The sequence below is a fragment of the Molossus molossus genome, unplaced genomic scaffold (genome assembly GCF_014108415.1).
Source record: "Molossus molossus isolate mMolMol1 unplaced genomic scaffold, mMolMol1.p scaffold_m16_p_23, whole genome shotgun sequence".
NCBI lineage: Eukaryota > Metazoa > Chordata > Mammalia > Chiroptera > Molossidae > Molossus > Molossus molossus.
Genome location: NW_023425359.1, coordinates 11,678,465 through 11,702,127, shown reverse-complemented (window position 1 = coordinate 11,702,127; position 23,663 = coordinate 11,678,465). Strand labels below are relative to the sequence as shown.

Below are 23,663 nucleotides of genomic sequence, written 5' to 3'. Positions count from 1 at the left end.
AAATTTTACAGTGGTGTTTCTGGATACAGATTACTTTTTCTGTGTCTTGATGCTTCTGGCTAAGACTCTCTTCTCCCTTTTTTAGGACTCCAGTTCTTAGATCCTAGCACCCAATCTCCTTTATGTTCTTTTCTGTATTTTATTTTATTTATTTATTTATTTTTTTATCCTCACCCGAGGACATCCTTCCATTTTTTGTACAGATAGAGTGGGAGGGAGAGAGAGGAAGGGAGAGAGAGAGAAACATCGACGTGAAGGGACACATCGAGTGGCTGCCACCCGCACGACCAACCAGGGCCGGGGACAAACTGCAACCGAAGTACGTGCCCTTAGCGGGAACTGAACCCGGGTCTCTCCGGACCGCAGGCCGACGCTTTAACCGCTGAGCCAAACTGGCCAGGGCTCTTTTCTGTATTTTAAATGATTTTATCTCTCAATGTGTACTTCTGTATATTTCATGGTGACCTCTCTTCCGGTTGACTAATCCTCCTTTTAGCCATCACTCCCAATAGTTGAATTCCTAATTCCAGTTATAGCAATTTTAATTTTTTTCTGGAAGTGATTAGCAGCTCAGGTATAAGCATGGATAAGGCAGAAAGATGGATGGTTTTAAAGTTGCCCATAATAGTGAACAGGAACAAAACTGGGGAAAGTGACATATTGGCAAAACTGTGGCTGAAGAACTGAACTATGGAGCTCAAGTTAGATTGGAAAAGAAGAAAAATGGGAGGGGTAGAGAGGGAGAAAGCAGAGGGCTGAATATAATGGATACCTAGGTTGTGCAAGAAAAAGTAAGAGGCAGAGAAGTAGTGGAAGTAACAATGAGAGAACTAAAGAATCGGGGGTTGAGATCAGAGATGAAAATGTTTGAATGTAAATATAATTTTATTTATTGATTGATTGATTGGTTTATATTCTCACCAGAGTACACCTTTGCATTTATCTTCAGATAGAGCAGGAGAGAAGGGGGGAAGAGAGAGAGAAACATTGATTTGAGAGAGACACATCGAATGGTTGCCACCCATATGACCCCAATCGGGGTGGGGACAAACTGCAACTGAGGTACGTGCCCTTAGCAGGAACGAACCTGGGACTCTCTGGTCTGCAGGCCGATGCTCTAACCACTGAGAAAAACTGGCCAGGGCTATTTTTGTTTTTTGCAATCCTCACCTGAGGATATTTTTTCTATTTTTGTTCAGATAAAGTGGAAGGAAGAGAGAGGGAGAGAGAGAGAAACATCGATGTGAGAGAGACACATTGACTGGTTGCCTCCCGCATGACCCCAACCAGGGCTGGGGACGAACCGCAACCGAGGTTCATTCCCTTGACCAGAATCGAACCCATGACTCATTGGTATGTGGGCTGATATTCTAACCACTGAGCAACTGGCCAGTGCAAATTTAAATGTAATTTTAATAGGGGGAGCTATATTAGCTGAGATTGTCTCTGCTCTGACGCAGTAACAAACCCCAACTCTCAGAGGTTTAACGCATTAAAAATTTAATTCTGGATCACACATAATTCAATGCAGATGCCCCTGGTTAGATGGTTCTTATGGATGACTGTCCTCAGAGAAGTGAATTAGGAACGCAGGCTTTTCCTGTCTAGCGGCTCCTTGAAGTCCCCTGCACGGGACCCTTTTTACCCAGCTCTCATCTACCCCGTCTTCCACTGTTGCTGTAATATATTGACATGTAAGGAAGACAGGAAGCACGGAGGTGCGTGCGGTCCCTCCTTAAGCACTTCCTCCTAAAAATGACATATTATAATTTCTGCTCACACTCCAGTGGTGAGAACCAGTTACATGGCCCCAGCTAGGTACAAACAGGGCTCAAAGTGTAGTCCCTGTTCAGAAAGCTTTTTTTCCCAGAAATAACCCTGCATGATGGCTGGCAGAGTTCAGGGGTCAACTGTCATTGTTCTCAGGGCAGGAGGAGCAATCGTTGAGTTCCGAGTATATATATGACAGTAACAAGTAGGGATGAGTTCGATGATAACTGGATGACAAATGATGTTTTACTTAGGGTCAAGAGATACTTTGAAAATAATACTGTGGATTAGGGAGAACATGAATTCCACAGCTCAGCCTTAAGTGAGAGAAAAATAGGATTGGTAGAAAAACAGGGAACATGATCATCTCTGAGAAATGCTTATTGAAGAAGGACTTAAGGTCATTTAGTCCTAAGCGACACTGGAAAAGTTTGGGATGGTGGAGAGTGATGGGAAACTGGGCCAAGGTGTGGAAGGATAGAATAGTTCAGGGATGAGATGGGGTTGGGAAAGTAGGGCAGAAGAACTCACATGTTGGGGGTTGATCAGGTATAGGAGGAATGCGTGTTGGGATGGATTTGCTTGGTAATGTAATGAAAGGACAAGTCATTCTTGCAATACTCTTGAGGGGATAGCAGGCAGGGCTCAGGTCTCGCAGCTGCCATCTGGGTGGGTTGTCCTTGGAGAATTAAGGTCTCTGATAGATGAGAAAGCACTTTGGAAGGAGAAAGTTACTTTGGCTTTGTTTGAGCACGAGATCTGGGGGGAATCTCAGGAACCAAAGCTGGCAACGTCGGGAGAGCTTCCATCACGGTGCCCCCTCCAGGGCAGGGAGCCTCACACGGAGGTGGCTGGGAGTGAAGTGTGGGAGTGGGAGTGGGGAGTCCTCTGTGCTGTGGCCTGCAAAGTGAAAGGCAGAATAAGGGGGTTCGCTGTGCAGGCCAAGCTCGGCCAGGCACAGAAGGCGGAGGGAAACTGGAAGAGCGTGGGGACGGTGAAGCCAAGGTCAGTGGGTCAAATGATGCAAAGAAGTCAAGTGAGGTGGAGCCTAGAGAATGTCTGTTTGATTTAGCACAAATATGACCAATGTCTGAAAGGCAACAGCAGACCCATAAATAATCTAACATTAAATACAGTGTGGAGAGAAAAGAAAGTATTTATCGATAACTGCATCATGCTACTATAAATAGTATTTTTTCTGACTGCTTTAATTCTGTTTTATATGACAATGACATCTTTTTCATAAATTAATTTTAGTAATCATGGGATGCAGAGGTAAAATGTTATTTTTCCCTACCCACAGTGGACTGGTTTTATTTTTCTTAGATAAGTTATATATAGATTTAAAATAGAAAGACAAGTCTAATTGCATGCTAAATTCTATTTAATTTTAGGGATGTCTTACCTTCTTCATAGTGTTATTAAAGCTATAGTCATTCCTGCCGTGTATTTCCCACACAATGAAATTTACTTCAACATCTTCAATAAAGCCACTGTCATCGTATCTGAAAGAAAAAACAAACACAAAAAATAACTGCATCATGCTCCTATAAATATGATTTTATTTTTTTCTGACCCCTTTAAGTCTGTTTTGTATTACAGTGACTCCTTTTTCATATATTAATTTCAGTGGTCATAGGATATAGAGGCAATATTTTTTTTCCCTACCCACAGCAGGCTGGTTTTATTTTCCAGTAGAATAGAGGGATCAAGAACTCCGGCTTTCAAATCAGATGGGTTTAGGTTTGTTTTTTTTTTAAGATTATTTTTTCTTTATTAATTTTAGAGAGAGAGGAAGGGAGAGGGAGAGGGAGAGATAGAAACATTGATGAGAGAACTTCGACTAGTCACCTCCTGCATGACCCCTACTGGGGATTTGGCCCACAACCTGGGCATGTGCCCTGACTGGGAATCGAACTGGCGACCTCTTGGTGCGTGGGTCGACACTCATCCACTGAGCCACACCAGCGGGGCAGATGGGCTTAGGTTTAAATTCTGTTTTTCTCACTTCACAGCTTTGTGACCCTGGGGATGTTACTTAAACTGTTTTTAAAAAATTTTAAATACATTGTGTGTGTTTTTTTTTAATCCTCACCTGAGGATATGTTTTTATTGATTTCAGAGAGAGAGAAAAAGGGAGAGAGAGAGAACCGTCGATGTGAAAAACATTAATCAGTTGCCTCCCGTGTGTGCCCAACCAGGGATCAAACCTGCAGCCTTTTGGTGTACAGGAAGATGCGCTAACAAACTGAACCACCGGCCGGGGTGTTTCTTTAACTCTGAAGCCTTGACGTTCCTGTCTGTGAAATCGTCACAGTACCCACTGTACAGCTTTCCTTCTGCTGTCAGAATAAATCTAACAGTAATGAAGCAGGATTTCTTCTTCTTTTTTTAATAGTTGGAGTCATAACTTCTCTTTGCTTGATAGGAACTACACACACACACACACACACACACACAATGTCTTTTGACCCCAGAAATCAATGATACTTTTATGCTTACATTAAGGAGAGGGGAAAAGCAAAAACTCTCAAAAACACAAAACTCTTACTTGATCACTTTTAATCAATACTGCAAGACAAGTAGGCCTCAATTTACTTACTTTTTAGGCATTTTCTTTTTTTAATTTTTTGTATTGGTTTCAAAGAAAGGAAGGGAGAGGGAGAGAGAAACATCGATTGGCTGCCTCCTGCACACTTCATACTGGGGGTCCAGCCTGAAACTGAGGCATGTGCCCTGACTGGGAATTGAGCCGGTGACCTTTTGGTGCATGAGATGATGCTCAACCACTGAGCTGGGCTGCATGAAGGATTTTACAAAGTGAGAGTGGGAACAAAATTCACTACATTTGTGGGCTTTCTAAAGACTAAGTTTGAGTGAGATATGTAGTACGTTTTGAAACATCCAACGATGTTTCTAACGTATCTCTCTTCAATTTAGCTCCTTACTTCCAACGGCCACTGCTTTAGGTCATCTTTCTATAACTTCTTGCCTGGCTTTCTGTAGCCTCTCAAAGCTTCGTTCCTGGAGGCTGAGAGAGAGTGTTCTAAGATATCTCCCGAGCATGTCACTCCTCTGCTTAAAAACTCTTGAAAGACCCCTCACAACTTTAGAACAAAGCTCAGACACCCCAGTTTGGCTCCAGGTCTTTTCATCACCCGGCTCTTGCCTACCTCTAGTGTCATCTCTCCCCAGACCCTATGCCCAACATCTCGGGAGCCATATGCAGATAAGGCGAGGGTAGCCGAGGCCTTGTCGCCGCAGCTGGTGGCAGGGAGAGACAAGTGAGCGATGGATGAAGGGAAGGCAAAGCGAGATCCCCTGGAAGATGAGGCAGGCTGCAGAGGGTCCGCAGCTCCCATGAGAATGGGGGCGTCTGAGAAGCAGAAGTCATCAGAAGCTCCTGGGGCCATGGTCACACAGCCCATGCCCAGGGGACAGGCGACACTCCTGCCAGCAGCCATCCCGCATGGACAGGCTGCCCACTCCCCTGACGCAGGCACCAGAGACACAAGCCCCACTGAGTGTATTAGAGCATTTACGCCAAACCCAGTGAGTTTTAAAAGAGATGTGTTATTTTAAATTGTTAAGGTTATTTTTTCCTGCTATAAAAAAGTGGGGGCTTGAGACCAAAGCTCTATTTCAGATACTGATAAAGACATCCGTTTGCTAACCAGTGCTTGTGACTGTTTTAAAAATGGTTACACGTCTTCCTTCTCTGTGAGTTACTGCCCATTATTCTAAATGGAATTGTCCCCTGCATTCTTTGGATGGAAATTTCACTTAGGACCTTGGTCTCAGGCAGGTTGCCTCAGTGTCTGGCGTATTTTCTGCGTCCCATCTCTGTGTCCGTTCGTAAAAAATAACATCCTTGATAGTGTCTCCTTGTTCACTGCCCGGATCTCTGCCCGACTGTGCAGTTACTCCGCCTGTCTTCCCAGGTCAGCTACAGATTGTTACCGTCCACCCCTAGATAGTAGCTGCTTTATAAAAAGTTATCCCATTCTCACAAATTGGCAGAACAATTCTAAGCGTCAGAAAGTGGTATCTGAGAAGCTGATTCCATTTCCATCTGAATTTTTTTAGAATCGTGAAGAGAGGACCTCAGGTGTGAGCAACCAGGGGTTGGAGTAGTGGCCCCTGGCTTCTTTCTTGGGGTGAGAGGAGACTCAGAGAACTAAACTCGAATGAGAGCTCAGGACCCTCCCCGTAGAAAATGCACTCTTGTGTGGGGACACAATTTTGTACACAATTTTGGAGATTTGGGTCAGGCTTTAGCAAAGCTCATTCTAGGAACTTCGGAAGGTGCAGCATGCTTGATTGCATCTTCTAGAAGCCATCAGATTTTCTAAATGCCTAAGACTAGCGGCAAAGCCGTATGTTTTATTTAAATAGAAAAGATCTTTCTTGAACTCTGAGCTGGCATCTTTTTGCTCACAAAAAGCAATAGGCTACAGTGTCATCTAGTGGTAATAAGAATGAATTGCATGACCCTTACTTAATGGGTTTAGAATTATCTTGGGTAATGTATTATTTATTTAATTGAGATTATGGGACAAAAATACTTGCCTAGGTAAGCATGGCTTATTTTCATGAATGTTCCTTAATGTAAAATATAACATTAAACCTGAGATAAGAAATGTCACTAGTTGGAACTAACTTCCCTATGTTTGGAAATTCACTACAGCAGCTCCACTTTGGGGAAGGAGAGACCTCTCTGCTGATCCCTCAGACACAAGATTTCACTCCTGTGTGACTACTCCAGACACCCCATTGCTGACCTTAGAGGGGCTGACCCTCCCAGGGTTGATTAATTTGCAGAGATAGTAAATAATTGGCCTTTGAGCATGCCTTTCATACGAATCAACCAATCCAGAGCTCTCACTCCCAACCACCTGCTTCATGGGCTCTCATACTCTGAGCCACTAGCCAATTGCCCTAATCACCCAGGGCCAAGTGTCAGACAACTAAGGACAGCACTTAGGCCCAGAGCCTGCTCACACTTGTCAAAAGAGACAGTCTGCTTTACCCTGCCTTATCCAGTCCTCCACAGAAAACTCAGTAATGGCTCTTACCCCCAGCCCACCCCCCTTTCCTCCTGATTGCTTTCTCCGTGTGGCCCTATATGACCTTCTGTGCCTTCTGTTTCTTGGGATCAGTATGTATAATAAATGTCTTCCTTCATGAGTCATTTCCATGTCTGTGTGTCTTACCATATCTGATTAAAACAAATCCTGAGTGCCCTTAAAATACCCCTAACACTTGTTCCTGAACTCCCTGCCTCACAGTAGAGCAATTATGTCCCAATGCCTCTTCCCCCCCCCCCCCCCCCCCCCCCGGGTTTGCTCCTGTGGCACCACGTTTGTTTGGGATGGATCACCATGGAAGCTGAGAAAGCACAGAGGCAGCTGGGATGGCCTGCACTGCCGGCTGGATCGCAGTCCCAGGACCGCTTCATTCCCACTAGTGGTTGATGGTGCATCTGTTGTCATCTTGTCTGTAAAATTCTGCCCAACCTTGGTCCTGAGCCGCTCTCTATCAGGGGAAGGCATGCATTGTAGTCTGGGGTCCCAGACCACAGACCAGTTTCCCAGGGACCACCCGTCTGCCTGTTTCTCAAAGCTTCATTAATAAGCACCCACATTTCCCACATTTGCACTGACAACTACCTAACTAATACTTAGTTATTGTATTGCTATAATTCAGCTGAACTGGACACTAGCCTGATCATCCTGACCCTCCCTCTGTAGTTAGCCTCTGACATTTGATGGATTACCCTAAAGAACTGGAGGCAGCAAGCTTATGTCAAGTGATTGTTGGGAGCAGAGATACAAACACATTCTCTTCAGAAAAAGGTGCTGCCACTGTGCTACAATTTGGATAATGCCACTAATCCTTTCATCTGCTTTGCCCAATTGGCTGTTAAACCATCCTATTAATTTTATTTTTAAATTTCAGATGCTGTATTTTTACATTTTAGCATTCCAGTTTGTTATTTTATTTTTTAATTTTTTAATAGCATTACAAAACACTGGCTTAGCCATTCTCTACACTTTCCCTGAGAATTTTAAAATATATTTATACTTGCTGTATTAGTAGTCCATTTTCACTAATGCCAGCCAGAGTCTGGGTCATCTGTAGTCTGCTACTGTCAGTGCCTTTTATTGTTTATGCGTCCTTTTCCTGCTTCTTTGGATGTCTAGCAATTTTTAATCTCGTAGCGAATATTTAAAATTATACATTGTTGAGACTCTAGATTTTGTTATTTTTCTCTAAAGAAGGATATTTTTCTCTCTTGTTCTAAAAGGAAGATAAATAACTAATGGATCTCCCTGATCCTGCTGAGGCTTAGTTTTGAGACTCATAGGGCTTTTAAAATGTTTAGTTTGCCCTTAAATCCTAGGGCATAGCATTGTGTCTTTAGCTTACTTATTAGAGGCCACCCTTGCAGGCTCAATGGAATACATCAGGTGTTCTCCAATACCCTCTAATTAAACTCCAAAATTTCCCTCTTAGCATCAGGTAGCTGTTGAAATCTCTGCTTCCTCTCTTTGTACAAGCGCAGTTTAAAAATTAGCCAAGAATTTGAGGAATGAGTTTTCGTATTTCTATTGCTCCTCCCTATGTGACTGTGTCCTTTTTAGGATGTTAAAAATCTAAATTTATAGCTGTTTTACAGTCCTAAACTGCAACGTCTGTCTCTAAATCCAGGAGGACTGTCACTTTCTGTTAAAGTCCTGTTCCCTCATACCCTGCCCCAAACTGGCAAGTGACCTCAGAGGACAGTCTTATTTAGAAATCTTCCCTTCTTTCAAGGATCATGTGGTTTTGCTCTCTATGCATCTAAACAATTATTTGTTACATTTTGTTAAGAGCATAGATAATTGTTATTGGGCAGAGCGTATATCAAATAAAAGTTACTTTGACATTTCTTGAAATTCAATTCTGGAAGATATTTTTATGACAATTCTTGGCCCGCACTGTTTCCTGTATAACTTTTAGGACCTGCTGGTCACATTCTGCTGAAAACCCTAGTGGAATTTACATTGAAATTGCATCGAATTTGTGGATAGATTAGAGGAGAAATGATACTAGAAGGATGGAGTCACTATCAGTTGAAATGGGAAGGCTATTGATGGAGTAGGTTTTGAGGGAGAGATCAGGAGTTCAGTTTTGGTCAGGGTAAGTTTGCTTTATCTACTCACTAAGTGGACAAATGATGTATCTGTTCAGCATCTTAGCGAATTGATGGGCCTAGAGTTTGGGAGTTTTGCAGACACCGTTAGAGTTTACCCAATATCCTTGTGCCTGTTTACATTTTCTAGCCCTCCTTGGAGTTAGGCTGGGGCCATGGCATTGGTGCAGATAACAGGGTGGAAGTGGTGTGAACCACATTTGGCCGACCGCTTAAGACAGCTCACAGAGGCCTCCGGTCTTCTTTTCCCCAGTTTTCTTTTTTCATGGTGGTAACATAAGAGGCCATGTCCAGATGTGTGGCTGTGATATATGTCAGACTGTGACATGAGAAGAATTAAACACTGAGATGCTAGGGTGTATTTGTTACCTCAGCATAGCTTGGCCATATTTGACTAATACAAGGGGAGATATTCAGATTGGAGATAGAGTTTTGGGGTTTATCAGTATATTGAGACATTCACGTCCATGAGACCGGATGATACCACTAAAAGAGCAAATTGAGATAGAGAAAAGAAAAGAAAGCCCTGAGCCTTGGGCATTCCAACATTAAGACGTCATGAGAAAAAGAAAAAGAAAGAAACTAAGGAGGAGTAGCTACCAGTGAGGTAGCAGGAAAAGCAGAAGAATGCAATATCCTGGGAGCCAGATGAAAAAAATATTTCAAGCTCTTGTTACTGAGATCAAGCAAGGTTAGACCAGAGAATGGAGCCTTGGGTTTGGCAGTTTGGAGGCCATTGGTCACACTGGCTAGCCGTGCCAATGGAGCGGTGAGGGTAACGTCTGACTGAGAGGGATTTGGGAGAGAATAGGAGAAGAATTGTGCCAGTTATTATGGTAACTAAAGGGGTAGTGGGGTCAGGAGCAGGTTTTTGTAGTTGATGAGGGAAAGAACTACATGCTTGTATGATGAACCAGCAGAGAGGGTAAAGTTGATGCAAGAGAAAGAGGGGACAATTTCTAGAACAATGTTCTTTATTAGGAAAGGGGTGGGAATACAGTTCACAAGTGGAGGGACAGACCTGAGATACATATAGTTCATCTGTGGTGATGGGAAGACAGAGTTCATGGGTACAGAAGCTTGAAGATGGATAGATAAGGTGGCGGAAGTTTGTGGAAGATCTCTTCCAATTGATGCCACCTTTGACTCATTCTCTCTTTCCCTTACCACTCACATCTATCAGTTATCAAGCCCTACCTATTATAGTCACTAATTTTTCTCATAAATGATTCTTCTTCTTTGTACTTGTTGCTATTTCAGTAATTCGGTTATTTCCTCCCTGGACTTCCAACACAGTTTTACTACCTGGACTCCTTACTTGGACTTGTTTCCCTGAAATTCATCTGCTACACTTCTCCCACTAGCTAGAGCAAGTATTTTATTTTAATTTTTGGGGGGGGAGAGGAAGGGAGAGAGAGAGAGAAACATCAGTGTGAGAGAGATACATCAATGGGCTGCCTCCTGCACGGCCCCCCACTGGGGACCGAGCCCACAACCCAGGCCTGTGCCCTGACCAGGAATGGAACCGGAACCTCTCAGTCCATGGGATGATGCTCGATCCCCTGAGCCGCACTGGCTGGGCAACTAGAGCAAGTATTTGATCATGCTGCTCTGCACAAGGATGGATAGAAAGACTTCCATGACCTGGAATCCATCCAGCTCATCTTCTGACACCTCATTTCTCACTGTATGCCCATCAACATTACACTGTTGAAACGACACATTTCCTCCCTCAAACTATCACTGTTGCCGAAAAGGCTTACCCACTGGAATTCATGACCTTCCCCACTTCTCTCCTTCCCCCTCTCCCTCCAGCTAAATGTTCGTTATCCTTCAAGATTCAGTGACTCAGCTCAAACACTTGTCTGCTGGCAGCATTTCCCAGAGCCCCTCTTCCTTCCATAGCTACGCTGAATACTTTCCTTTTGAGTTTTAATGCCAACCACCCACACCTTTTCTTTCTATCATTCCACTTAGCTTACCAGCTCCTGTGTTTATCTAATTTATCACACTCTTGAGCCCTTGAGCACAGAAATTCTGTCTTATTCATCTTTGAATTCCCAGTGCCTAGCCCAGTCAGTAATGCCGAGTAGCTGTTTCAAAAGGATGAATTGAACCGAGTGCACTTCCCTGGGAGAGAACATTAAGATAGTTACCCCCGGGCGCTGAGGCCCCTATAGAGTGAAGGAAGAATACTGGGCGCAGTGAGAGGAGGAGCGCCCAGGGAGGCCAGGAAAAGGTGTGGCATGTTTGGATGCACAGATCAAAACAGCAAGACAGCGACTAGCTGGAAGGCCCAGAGAACCGTGCAGAGGATTGTGGGAGGTGATGTAGGAGGACCGGAGAAGAGCCCGCAGTCGTAGAACTGCGTGGGGTCTCACAACGGCCGCGTGAGCAGTGCGGGGAGCTGGCCGAGGCCTTCTGGGTCCTCACAGAGAACCCTGATGGCAACACGAAACCGGAGCCCCTGGTTCACTACTGCACACCCGCCCGCCCTGAGATCCCAGGACTTGTTTTCAGCCTCAGAGGGCCCAGAAAGCTGAACCTCGTGACTAAAATTTTGATGTTTTACTCCCAGAAATTTCACTTCCAGTAATTTATCCTAATGGCATATCTGGACTAGTGTCCAAACATGTGCATAAATGGATAGTCACTACAATTTTATTTATAACAGCAAAAAAAAAAAAAAAAAAATTAGAAACACAGCTTATTTATCTGTTATTTTTTATATTTTAAATTTTATAGCAAGATAAGTAACTTCTATAATCATAAATCAAGAAAAAGTCAGAGCCCTGGCCGGTTTGGCTCAGCGGTTGGAGCGTCGGCCTGCGGTCCAGAGAGACCCGGGTTCAGTTCCCGCTAAGGGCACGTACCTCGGATGCAGTTTGTCCCTGGCCCTGGTTGGGTCGTGCGGGTGGCAGCCACTCGATGTGTCCCTTTCACATCGATGTTTCTCTCTTTCTCTTTCTCCCTCCCACTCTATCTGAACAAAAAATGGAAAAAATGTCCTCGGGTGAAGAAGAAAAAATAAATAAAGTTAGAGAAGCAAGCAAATGAATACAAAATTACTTGGAAAAATGTTCCTCATAGCATTTCTTTAAAAATTTTTTTTCTTTATTGATTTTAGAGAGAGAGGAATGGAGAGGGAGAGAGAGATAGAAACATCGGTGAGAAAGAACATTGGCCACCTCCTGCATGTCCCCCTCTGGGCATCAGACCCACAACCTGGGCATGTGCCCTGACCAGGAATTGAACCAGCAACCTCCTGGTGCATGGGTCGACGCTCAGCCACTGAGCTACACCAGCCAGGTCCTCATAGCATTTTTATTCATATTTTCATCATGAAATATTGTTTATAAGAATTAAGTTAGAGATAATATTTTTGAAATTTCCTCAATTCCTTATTAGTAATATAGTTTCTTTCCTTATAAGCTTTTAGTTATTATTGGCCCATGGAAAGAAGTCACATGTCACCTGGGAAAGGTAGGTTCACCTTTAGGGTTGCTGGTAGGAACTTGGGGAGAGATTTAAGAGGGTAGAGCAAGGGTTTAGAGACTGCCTGCACCCCTGAGAAGAGTCCCCACTCATATCCCAGCTGCTAAGTTGTAACCTCCCCTCAGCATGCCAAGACCATGCGTTGTCCAACTTTCGTTAACTAGTACTGAAAACCTAGTGTTGGGTGCTCAAAAATATTTATTACTAAATGCATGATTAATTAACCTTATTTTCATCTTTTGTTTTGAAACTTTCAAAGTAAGTTCAAATTTTAGTGAGAATATACTTACAATTGAATCAAAGGCTGAAACTTTTCTCTGAAATCAAGTCTCAATGGGCAGCCATATTTTTTCCAACTATATTTTACTCTCTAGAAAAGGAAAAATGCTTTGGTTATTTTCTGTATTAGGCCACATAATAAAATTATAGTTTTCTTACCAAGTTTTCAGATGGTTGATTCCTCAGAAATGACCTAAAAAAGACAGTTTTCATTACTTATCTTTCCTCTCTTCAAACTTAGACATTAAAACTATTACTTTGGATAGGGAGATATCACAGAAGTCAAATAGATAACCATAATTACAAAATACTCCCAAAATATGTGGAGATTAAACAACATCCTTTTAAGTAACACATGAGTAAAAGAAGAAATCTTAAGAGAAATTTAAAAATATTTCAAACTAAATGAAAATGAAAATGCAACTTTTCAAAATTTGTGAGATGCAGTGAAAGCATTGCCTAGAGGTAAATTTATAGCAATAAATGCATATATTATAAAGATTGATGCTAATAGGAATAAATAGTAAGAGACTCTAAATTATTGACACTACATTAATAAAAACTCAGTGCTTATGTTAAAATATTTCTTACTTTTCGATAATGTAAAAGAAGTCATGTGGAAGACATTCTTTATTATTAAATCTAAAAAAATAAAACAATGAAGTTGTAATATCATAATTTCTTATATACTTGCACAAACATTTAATCATTTAATTCAGTTATTTTCAAACTTGAGAGTATCACAGAATTATCACTTATTGGATTATAATCTCTGTGTTGGTATGTTGCCCTAGCATTTCTATTTTTTTTTAACTTTTTTTTCTTTATTGACTTTATTTTTTTAATTTATTTTATTTTATTTTTTATCCTCACCAGAGGACATTTTTCCATTTTTTGTTCAGGTAGAGTGGGAGGGAGAGAGAGGAACAGAGAGAGAGAGAGAAACATCGATGTGAAAGGAACACATCGAGTGGCTGCCACCCGCACGACCAACCAGGGCCGGGGACAAACTGCAGCCGAAGTCCGCGCCCTTAGCGGGAACCGAACCCGGGTCTCTCAGGACCACAGGCCGACGCTCTAACCGCTGAGCCAAACCGGCCAGGGCTCTTTATTGACTTTAGAGAAAGAGGAAGGGAGAGGGAGAGAGAGAGATAGAAACATCGATGAGAGAGAACATCGATTGGCCGCCTCCTGCATGCTTCCCACTGGGGATTTGGCCCACAACCTGGGCATGTGTCCTGACAGGGAATCGAACTGGTGACCTTTTGGTGCATGGGTCGATGCTCAACCACTGAGCCACACCAGCCAGGCTAGCATTTCTATTTTGTTTTATCCTCACCCAGGAACATTTTTGCATTTATCTGCAGATAGAGCAGGAGGGAGAGAGAGGGAAAGAGAGAGAGAGAAACATCAATGTGAGAGAGACACATCGACTGGTTGTCACCCACACGACCCCAACCAGAGCAGGACAAACTGCAACCAAAGTATGTGCCCATAGTGGGAACTGAACCCGGGACTCTCTGGTCCGCAGGCCTATGCTCTAACCGCTGAGCAAAAGTGGCCATTTCTATTTTTAAAAGTCAGTTTCATAAATGTTTCTGAAGATACCAGAATTTGAAATCTTCTGATTTACTTCTTATATTTGATACATGTGAAAAATTGATAGAAAAATCTATCAAAATGAGGACCAATTTCTGTGGATGGTTTTATTCTACATATATTTATTATTTTTATTATTAAAAAACAAACAAACATATATATGCCCAGCTGGTGTGGCTCAGTGGATTGAGTGTCCTCCCATTGACTGGGAAGTCCTGGTTCAATTACAGGTCAGGGCACATGCCTGGGTTGCTGGCTCGATCCCCAGTAGGGTGCATGTAGGAGGCAGCCAATTGATGTTTCTCTTTCACATCAATGTTTCTTTATCTCTCTCCCTTCCTCTCACTCTAAAAAAATAAATAAAATCAATAAAAAACATTAAAAAATGTGTATATATTTTAAATTTTTTTTTTTATTGATTTTTAGAGAGAGAGGGCAAGAGGGATAGAAACATCAGTGAGAGAGAACATCAGTTTGGCTGCCTCCTGCAGGCCCCCCATTGGGGATTGGGCCCACAACCTGGGCATGTGCCCCGGACCAGGAATCAAACTGGCAACCTCTTGCCCTGGCCGGTTTGGCTTAGCAGTTAGAGCATTGGCCTACGGACCAGAGAGTCCTGGGTTCAGTTCCACTAAGGGCACGCACCTCGGTTGCAGTTTGTCCCTGGCCCTGGCCGGGATTGTGTGGGTGGCAACCACTCAATGTGTCTCACATCGATGTCCCCCCACTTCCTGCTCTATCTGAAGATAAATGCAAAAATGTCCTCAGGTGAGGATTTATTTTTTTAAAATTTTTAATTTTTTATCCTCACCCGAGGACATTTTTCCATTTTTTTTGTTTAGATAGAGTGGGAGGGAGAGAGAGGAAGATAGAGAGAAAGAGAAACATTGATGTGAAAGGGACACATCGAGTGGCTGCCTCCTGCATAACCCAACCTGGGCCAGGACAAACTGCAACTGAGGTACGTGCCCTTAGCGGGAACCGAACCCGGGTCTCTCTGGACTGCAGGCCAACGCTCTAACTGCTGAGCCAAACCAGCCAGGGCCTCAGGAGAGGATTAAAAAAAAAAACCAAAAAACTGGCAACCTCTTGGTGCATAGGTTGATGCTCAACCACTGAGCCACACTGGCCAGGCTCCTCATATTATTTTTTAAAACACAGATTTCTAATTTATACCATAGACTCAGTTGTGCAGGTAAGGAGCTACTTTAAGGATTCACATAATTTCTAGTTAAGGTGCATGCCGACATAAGGCTATTATGGTGTATGAAATGGTAGCATTTTTAGTAAGTTAAATGATCTATTTGACCACTTTTGTTGGCTACTTCCAGTGTAGTTCATAAGGAACCTTATCACTACTGTGTTTAGATAGATATTGGAAGTCTAGACCATCTCCCACCACAAACCCAGATTAGACCCCAAGAGATGCCCTCCTTCATTGGCAAGTCTCCTGTCAGAAGTACCTTGGGCCCCACAGGTCTGCTTTGGTAATAATGAAACCTTAAGCCTACCACAACCACAATCTGAATCCAAGATATCAGGGTTGTTTTTTAGGGTTCCAGAGCAATGGGTCATTGACTAAGAGGTCTGGACCCTAGTCTTGAAACTGTGTTTTGTAAACATGCTCTCCAAGTGATTCTGATGAGTAACCAAGCTTGATGATCGTTATCTAGACCCTCCCAGAAACAGATCGATTCAAGCTGCTTTGTATCTCACTGCAGCAGGAACTCTGCATTCAGTGGTACTGGGAACTGATTTTGGTAACATGTTGCTTAGAGCAGCTGTTCTCAAATTTTAATGCCCCTACTAAACTATTAGAAATGTTCTTAAAAATAGAGATTCTGACTCAGCAGCAGTGGGATGAGGCCTGACATTCTGCATTTCTAATAAGTTCCCAAGTGATACCTGGCCCATAGACCATACTCTAACGAGCAAGGATGTAGACCATCCCAGAAATAAGATGCTGTAGGCTGTATCAACCAATTAGCCTGTGTGTTTCCTGGAAAGGGAATTTCTGAAAATGCAAAGTCCTGGCTGAATGAGATGGGAATACTTAAGTATCAATCCAGCAACTGATTATTACAATTCAGTCCTCAAAAGATTATTAGAATAACAGATGAGCAGACCTTTGTTTTGCACGAGAGCAAATAATTTCATAAACAGACTCAGATAAGAGTCAATGTCCCCCCACTCCCACCCCCACTTCTAACCACAGGAAAGGAATCACAGTATATTGCTTTCTCCGTTATACATTCAACCTCAGTATGTTGACCTTGATTTTCCCATGTAGAAGAAAGAGCTGTGGCAAATGATGACACCCAGTGTGCGTCACTGTGAACCGCAGGTCACTGAAAGTCACAGCTCTGGAGGGAACACTGACTTCTGTTGCTCTAAAAAAATTTTCCATCAAAAGTGATGTGGATGTAAGCAGTCCTCCGATGGAAATGAAAGTATTACTGGGTTAAGTAGGATGGAAAACAGGCAGTATTTCTCCCTCTCATTTCTCTGGGAATGAGCTGTAGGCTGAAGAGCGGAGAGAGATAAAGGCGAAAGATGGAAACTGGCTTATTAAAGGGTGAAGGTGGAGAAAATGCTGGCGATAGAGAAACATGTTCATTATTTTCCCCTTTTAGTAATGATCAAATGTAATATTGGACTTGGCAAAAAGTTTAAACAAATTTGATTTGGACAAATTGAATTTGTCAATTCAATTTTTGATTTCATTATGGACATGTCAGCCATTAGGCTAAAATTATCACTAATAATTACCATTTAGTTTACCATTTGTTTTAAAACATAAAGAGTAAGACAGGTCAAATGCAAATATACTTGCCCTTTAACCACGATATATTTACTGTTATCACAGCCTACAGCTATTTGGAACACCTAGAATGAAGAAATTTAGGTGGAGACTTCAGTGGTTCTGATTCACATGTTTATAAAATATTTCTATAGCTAAAAGCAATTACATTTTAGGTTAGACATCACCTTTGAAATATGCTGTTTTTCTACTTCTTTGATCACTTTTTTTCCCTCTTTCTTTGCTTCATTTCTTCCTTACTGTTCATGAGGCCCAAAGGTAGGTTCTCTGCTTTCTTTCTTTTTTTAATTTTAATTTTAATTTTTTTATTTTGGGTACGTGCCCTTAGTGTGAACCGAACCCGGGACTCTCTGGTCTGCAAGCTGATGCTCCAATTGCTGAGCCAAACTGGCCAGGGCTTTCTTTTTAAAGTTTTTTTTTTTCCTTATTGATTTAGAGAGAGAGGAAGGGAGAGAGGAAGAGGAGGAGGAGGAGGAGGAGAGAGAGAGAGAAACATGGATGAGAGAGAACATCGATTGGCTGCGAGAGAACATCGATTGGCCGCCTCCTGCATGCCCTCCCACTGGGCATTTGGCCTACAACCTGGGCATGTGCCCTGACCAGGAATCGAACTGGCGACCTCTTGGTGCATGGGTTGATGCTCAACCACTGAGCCACACCGGCCGGGTGGTTCTCTGCTTTCTTACATCAGTATCTCAGAGAACGGACCCAGTCTCATTTTTCAGCAGTACCTCTACAACCGTGACCATCAGCTCTGTACTTCCAGCTTGTGCCTGACTCAGCTGTCAGGTTTCTCTAATATATCTAGTATTAACTCGACTTCTTTTTAACCAGAGTCCTGGTTCTTCCTTGACTGTGATGACTGCTTCTGTGTGTTTCTACCTGGCTCCGGGATACCTTACTCACTGCTGTCTATCCTGTCCCCACCTCCACCCCCTAGGCTTTCTGAGCTGATCTAGACACTTGCATTCTGTCTTAAACATGTACTGGATGTTGCCTATTCCATAAGGCAAACATGGAAAATGCCTAATACTTCCTACCGTGGGTGATTAGGAGGGTGGGGTAGAGAATGATGCCCAGCCAAGCTTGATGGATTCAAATAGTTGACCTGGTAAACCAAGACCATTGGGCTTCGTTTGAAATGCAGGTATGATAACAGAAGCTCATAGATTTTATTTTCTGACCTCACCTACAGGACCTGATATGTTCTCTCAACAGCTCTACCCACAGTGCTTGCTCTCCATCACCATTACATCTTTATTTTCCTATCACATACATTCAGAAACATGGGCCTGCCCTTTTTCATTGCTGAATTATCCACAGAACATACATCATGGCTGAAGTCCTCCAGTCTTTCTTAGTCAGGACCTATCATCACTTGATGCTCTTATTCGTAACATTCTTTTTCTTTTGGGGCGTAGTTTATACAAATTACCCGTAGCTTCAGAATCAACCACCACGAGTAGGATTAAAAATATGAGTTGACCTTCAGGTGGGTCTTGAGCAGAAACATGGGTACAGAGTGTGGAAAGCAAGAGTAAGCCTGCTTTCTTGGGTATGTCCTGCTGTAGGGTTGACACGTTCCCCAGGACTGCATACCCAGTTAGAGAAATTCTGACAACTCAAGTGAAAAGAGAGTGCATTGGTTTTATTTAATATTACCCTCTTAAGTGCAGACAGAGGGCAGGACTGCTCCTTCTTTAGCTCAGAATTAGACAGCATATTCCCTCTAACTGGACAGAGCAACTGAACCGAGACAGGAATTCGGAAGTCCCTCAAGACAGAAATGTTGGTAGATAATGCGTTAGACAGAGTGTAGTCTTCTGTCTCTGGGAAAATTCATCTTGGAAGGATTTGCTGAGGCCCTCTGGGGCCTGGTTTACTCGGTGACCTCCTTGCATCCCGGACCTTGGTGGGTGGACGGAGCCCTGTGGAAGCTGCCAGTTCTATTTGCGGGCCTGTTGCCGGATATGAACACTAAGTGACGGAGGCAGCAGGTGCCTGTTCAGACGCTCAGTCCGTGGTCCCTTTGGTCCAGCAGATTTAGCCAGGGCCTAACTTCATCCAACGAGGTAAGTCGTGAGCCGAGGGTCTGTGTACCTGCAGGGCTGGGCCCTGCATCTCTATAAGATTCGTCTGCGAGGCTGGTGACCTGTCCACTGGTTGGTAAAGGAGCATAAAGGGTCCTGGGGTTGAGAGCATCCCTTGTAGTTGTACAGGTTTTGATTTTCTTGGCTATTTGGAGGACCTACCTCTACAAGGCCACATTTTCATGTTGCTTAAAGGGGTATTGCATAATTCTTCATTGTATTTCAGTGGGCAGGTCAATACAATTTACCTGGGGCACAGAGGGTAGCTGGATTTGAACTGTCCATGTCTCAGGGTGTGCCAAGGAGGAAAGGAACCAGTAATATTAGATAATTATTCTGTAACAGGCACTATTCTGGGCACTTCACATGAATCATCTTATTTAATACTCTCCACAGAGTAGATATATACTGTGAGATAGATGTTACATTTCCCCCTTTACAAACGAGGCAGCTGAGCCCAAGCCAGTAGAGGGCAGAACTTAGATCTGAACTCAGGGCAGATTAACCTGCTTTATAATGCTTGGGCCAGGCAGGATAGGGTGAATAGGGATCTCTGAGAAATCTACTGATTAAACAAGGAGAGGGATGGAGGAAACCAAGGTGCTTCAAGGATGTGTCTTGAATGGAATAGGGTGGGGCTGTCAAGCAGCTGAAGATGGAGAACACAGACCTAGGCTGGGGCCGAGCTGGAAAGGTTGCTGTTTCTTGCTGCTTCTACAGATTGAGCTGGATAGTAGCGTGGTAGGCAGAGGGGAATGGTTGGCCTGTACCTACAGGCAGTTTCCGGCAGAAGCAGTGTGTCAGCAGTGCTCAAGGATGGGCCGTGTGCCTCCGTTCAGGGCGCCTCTGAGGTCATGGACCCTTCCCGGTAGGAACTGTTTTCTTGTACTGGGGGCTTGAAGAGAAGGGACTATTCTCATTTAACTTTGAATTCTTCATGTAGATATTCCTTATTGTGTTATGCGTAATATATAGTAGGTGCTCAATATATACTTATTATTAGTTAGGCTGAGAAGGAATAAAGAGAGGAGGCATCCCTGAGTGTGGGGCGGACTCAAAGGAGGGGGCATCCCTGATGTGGGGCGGACTCAAAGGAGGGGGCATCCCTGAGTGTGGGGCGGACTCAAAGGAGGGGGCATCCCTGAGTGTGGGGCGGACTCAAAGGAGGGGGCATCCCTCCGTGTGGGACAGACTCAAAGGAGGGGGCATCCCTGATGTGGGGCGGACTCAAAGGAGGGGGCATCCCTGAGTGTGGGGTGGACTCAAAGGAGGGGGCATCCCTGAGTGTGGGGCGGACTCAGAGGAGGGGGCATCCCTGAGTGTGGGGCGGACTCAAAGGAGGGGGCATCCCTGATGTGGGGCGGACTCAGAGGAGGAGGTGGTGAAGAAGATGTGTTTGATTTCACATCACCGGCGGTTGGTTACCTGAGCACCATGGCTGTTCGCGTCGCTGTGCTTTGATTCAGTACATGCCTCTCCGGAAGTCACTGGCATCTGCCTGCTCAACTCCTCTTTATTCTAACAGTCACTTTATGCATCATCTTCTTTGCACCTTTCTCCTCTCAACGAAGATCTCTCACTCTTTCATGGGGCTAGTTGATGACCGTGTCCCACATTCTCCTACACTAGCCTCTGCTTACCCCGGGAGGGCACTACTGTCTCTCCCGTCTGTACCTGCCGTTGCCCAGCGCAGACTGGGACCTGGAAACTAAGGCGCACGCAGTGACTCTTGTTTGGAATAAAGAAATGGTTAAATTTTAAATGAACAATTGCAGGGTAAACACAATGGTAGTCTTCTCTGACAAACTATATCCAACTTTAAATGTTCCCATTAACCAGTTTTCCTTTACACAGCTTTATTTATTTCAAAAAAACCAAATAACTTTACATTTCTTGGTATATGTTTGTAATCATCACTCTAGATGGCAAACTCGTGGAAGGCAGAAATCTGATTTTTTGTTTCCAAAGTAAACTAATGCTGTTTCAACAGTGAAAAACATTTCAAAGCATTGTTAAGTGTTGGGGGGTGGTATTATATTGAGGTAATATGTATTCTTTAGTTTACCACCTATGCATTATTTTTTAAAATGTAGTTTTCAATTATAGTCGACATACAATATTGTATTAGTTTCAGGTGTACAACATAGTGATTAGACATTTATATACCTTACAAAGTTATCCCCCTGGTAAGTCTAGTGCCCATCTGACACCATGCACAGTCATAACAGTCTTATTGACTATGCTGCACTTTACATGACTCTAACTAGACATTTGTCTCTATGCATTATTGAAGTAAGTTTTTTAACATTCTACCCATGTCACTTACCTTTGGGGGTATTGGACATGTTTTTCCATATTGACTAGGCCTAACCTGAAGAAGCAGAAGACCCGTGTTCTGGTATCTAGGAGAAACAACACATACAAGTGGGTACAGACTCACAGGCAGAGCAGATGAGAGCCCCGTGGACCCGATGCGATTGTCCCGCGTGAGGAACGCTGGAGGCCTGCTCCGCCCGGTGCACTGTGATCAGACCTGACAGTCCCGCCCCTTACGGGATTCCACAGTTTGGCCGGCACAGGGCGCACATAGTGGGAAACAGAAGTGAGCGTCTAGCGGCATTTCCATCCCCGTTTCACTGGGACTGTCAGTCCCCAGAGGGACATGACATGACAGTATGACAGGGCCATAGCCACTGCGGTGGCTCCTCTAGCCTCTGTGCCTTTCCCTCCTGTTTATCACACCTTTGGAACAATGAAGAGTAGGTTATGAAATTAGTTTCCTGACCCACATTATGCTGCATAGTATCTCCCTGGAATAGAAAGGGAGATCAGACATGACGCCTTTCTAGCTTAGGGAGTGCATGTAAGTCATCTGTGCTCAGGAGAACAGAACTCACACTCCCAGGAGACACGTGGAAGGCTGCGCTCACACCCCCGCCCCTGCTAAGGTTTTTACTTTTGGAAAAAACGGGAAAAGCAAATGCAAACAAACTAACCACAAACAAAGGTTTTTTTCTTCCAGTGTTTATTACATTTTAATATTTATTTAGTTATATATCAGATATAAAATGTAATAAATAAATGAGGCTACAAATATCTCATTTTCATATTTTTAACATCACTATACCATAGTTCATCAATTCTAAGACACATGTTTTTTTTTCTCATTTAACACCTTTGAAATCAGGAAGCATCTTATAATTAATTATAACTATGCCAATTATGGCCTTTTTTAGTTTGATGGCATCTTTGATTTGATAAATTTAGTAATATAGTATAGATCTGTAAAGGACACTAAAATAAATATTTCATCTTCAATTTTCTACACAGTTTTTCTTATAGACACATTATTTTCCTACCATGGGTTGATTTCAAAGCCTTGGTATTTTTTCTCAAGTCTCAGACTAACCTAAAGTATCCTGGACAATTTGATATGTATGTTTCCATTGAACCACAAAGAATGTTCTACATTTTCATACATAATACTAATTTCACATATATCCAGACACTTCATGGAATTTCAAGTCTGGATATTTAAAAGGATATGAAGCCATTTAAATGAAAGGATATCATATTACCTGAATAGCATATTTAACATGAGTACTTTAAAAATCATACTTACTGTAAGTTGAAGTAATCTTCTACTGCCTCATAATTTATATTCTGAAAAAATGTTAAGGTCTGAAAAAGAAAATAAAAAAGTTCACATAAAGCAGGAAAATTGGGAATGAGGAAAATAGACACTTTCAAGATAGATTTAAATCTTTAGGTAAGAAAAATTATATATTTAGCATTTTTTTCCAATTTATTTTCTTTTCTATCTTAGAAAACTCTAATTATGTACATATTAGATTTACTTTGTTACATTTACCTTTTAATTTTATATTATGATAGTCCTTTTATTTCTATTGCTTCTGTCTCCCTTCTCATTTGACTTTTGTCATTATGATATTCTTATTTTTTGTTTATATCCCGAGCATAGAAGACTTTTCACTTTCTTCTGTTTTCTAATAACCTTGTCTCTGACCCTTTTTATTTCTTCTTTGAGGGTTTTAAATGATTACAGATATCATATTGTCTATAGTTTTTGAGACTAAGGAATTATTTGCCTGAACCTTTTCTTTGTAGTTTTTGAGTAATTAAAAAAAAAATGTCCATTTGCCTTTTGCATATGTTCCTGTTATTTTATTCCATCTGGGGCTTGTTTCATCTCAATTTTCCATATTTCATAAGGTTGCTATATTCTCAGGGCACAGTTTTTTACAGGACATATATTAGAGGCAGAAAACTATAAGCTGCACATTTTTAAAGTATGCTAATTATATCCCTGGATCCTTAAAATTTTTATGTAGTGCTTTGTTTTATATATATATTTTTTATAGATATATATAGTTCTTTGTTTTATATATGTGTG

At 42.6% G+C, this 23,663-nt stretch overlaps 1 protein-coding gene across 1 annotated transcript in view; it reads right to left on the bottom strand.

Moving 5' to 3' along the window:
• Positions 1–23,663, bottom strand: part of CATSPERE (catsper channel auxiliary subunit epsilon) — a 76,189-nt gene that overhangs the window by 9,760 nt on the left and 42,766 nt on the right. The window contains 7 exon segments of the mRNA XM_036277762.1: positions 3,176–3,275; positions 12,751–12,830; positions 12,899–12,932; positions 13,331–13,381; positions 17,172–17,224; positions 21,576–21,651; positions 22,872–22,930. Coding sequence (XP_036133655.1) covers positions 3,176–3,275; positions 12,751–12,830; positions 12,899–12,932; positions 13,331–13,381; positions 17,172–17,224; positions 21,576–21,651; positions 22,872–22,930 — 453 coding nt within the window.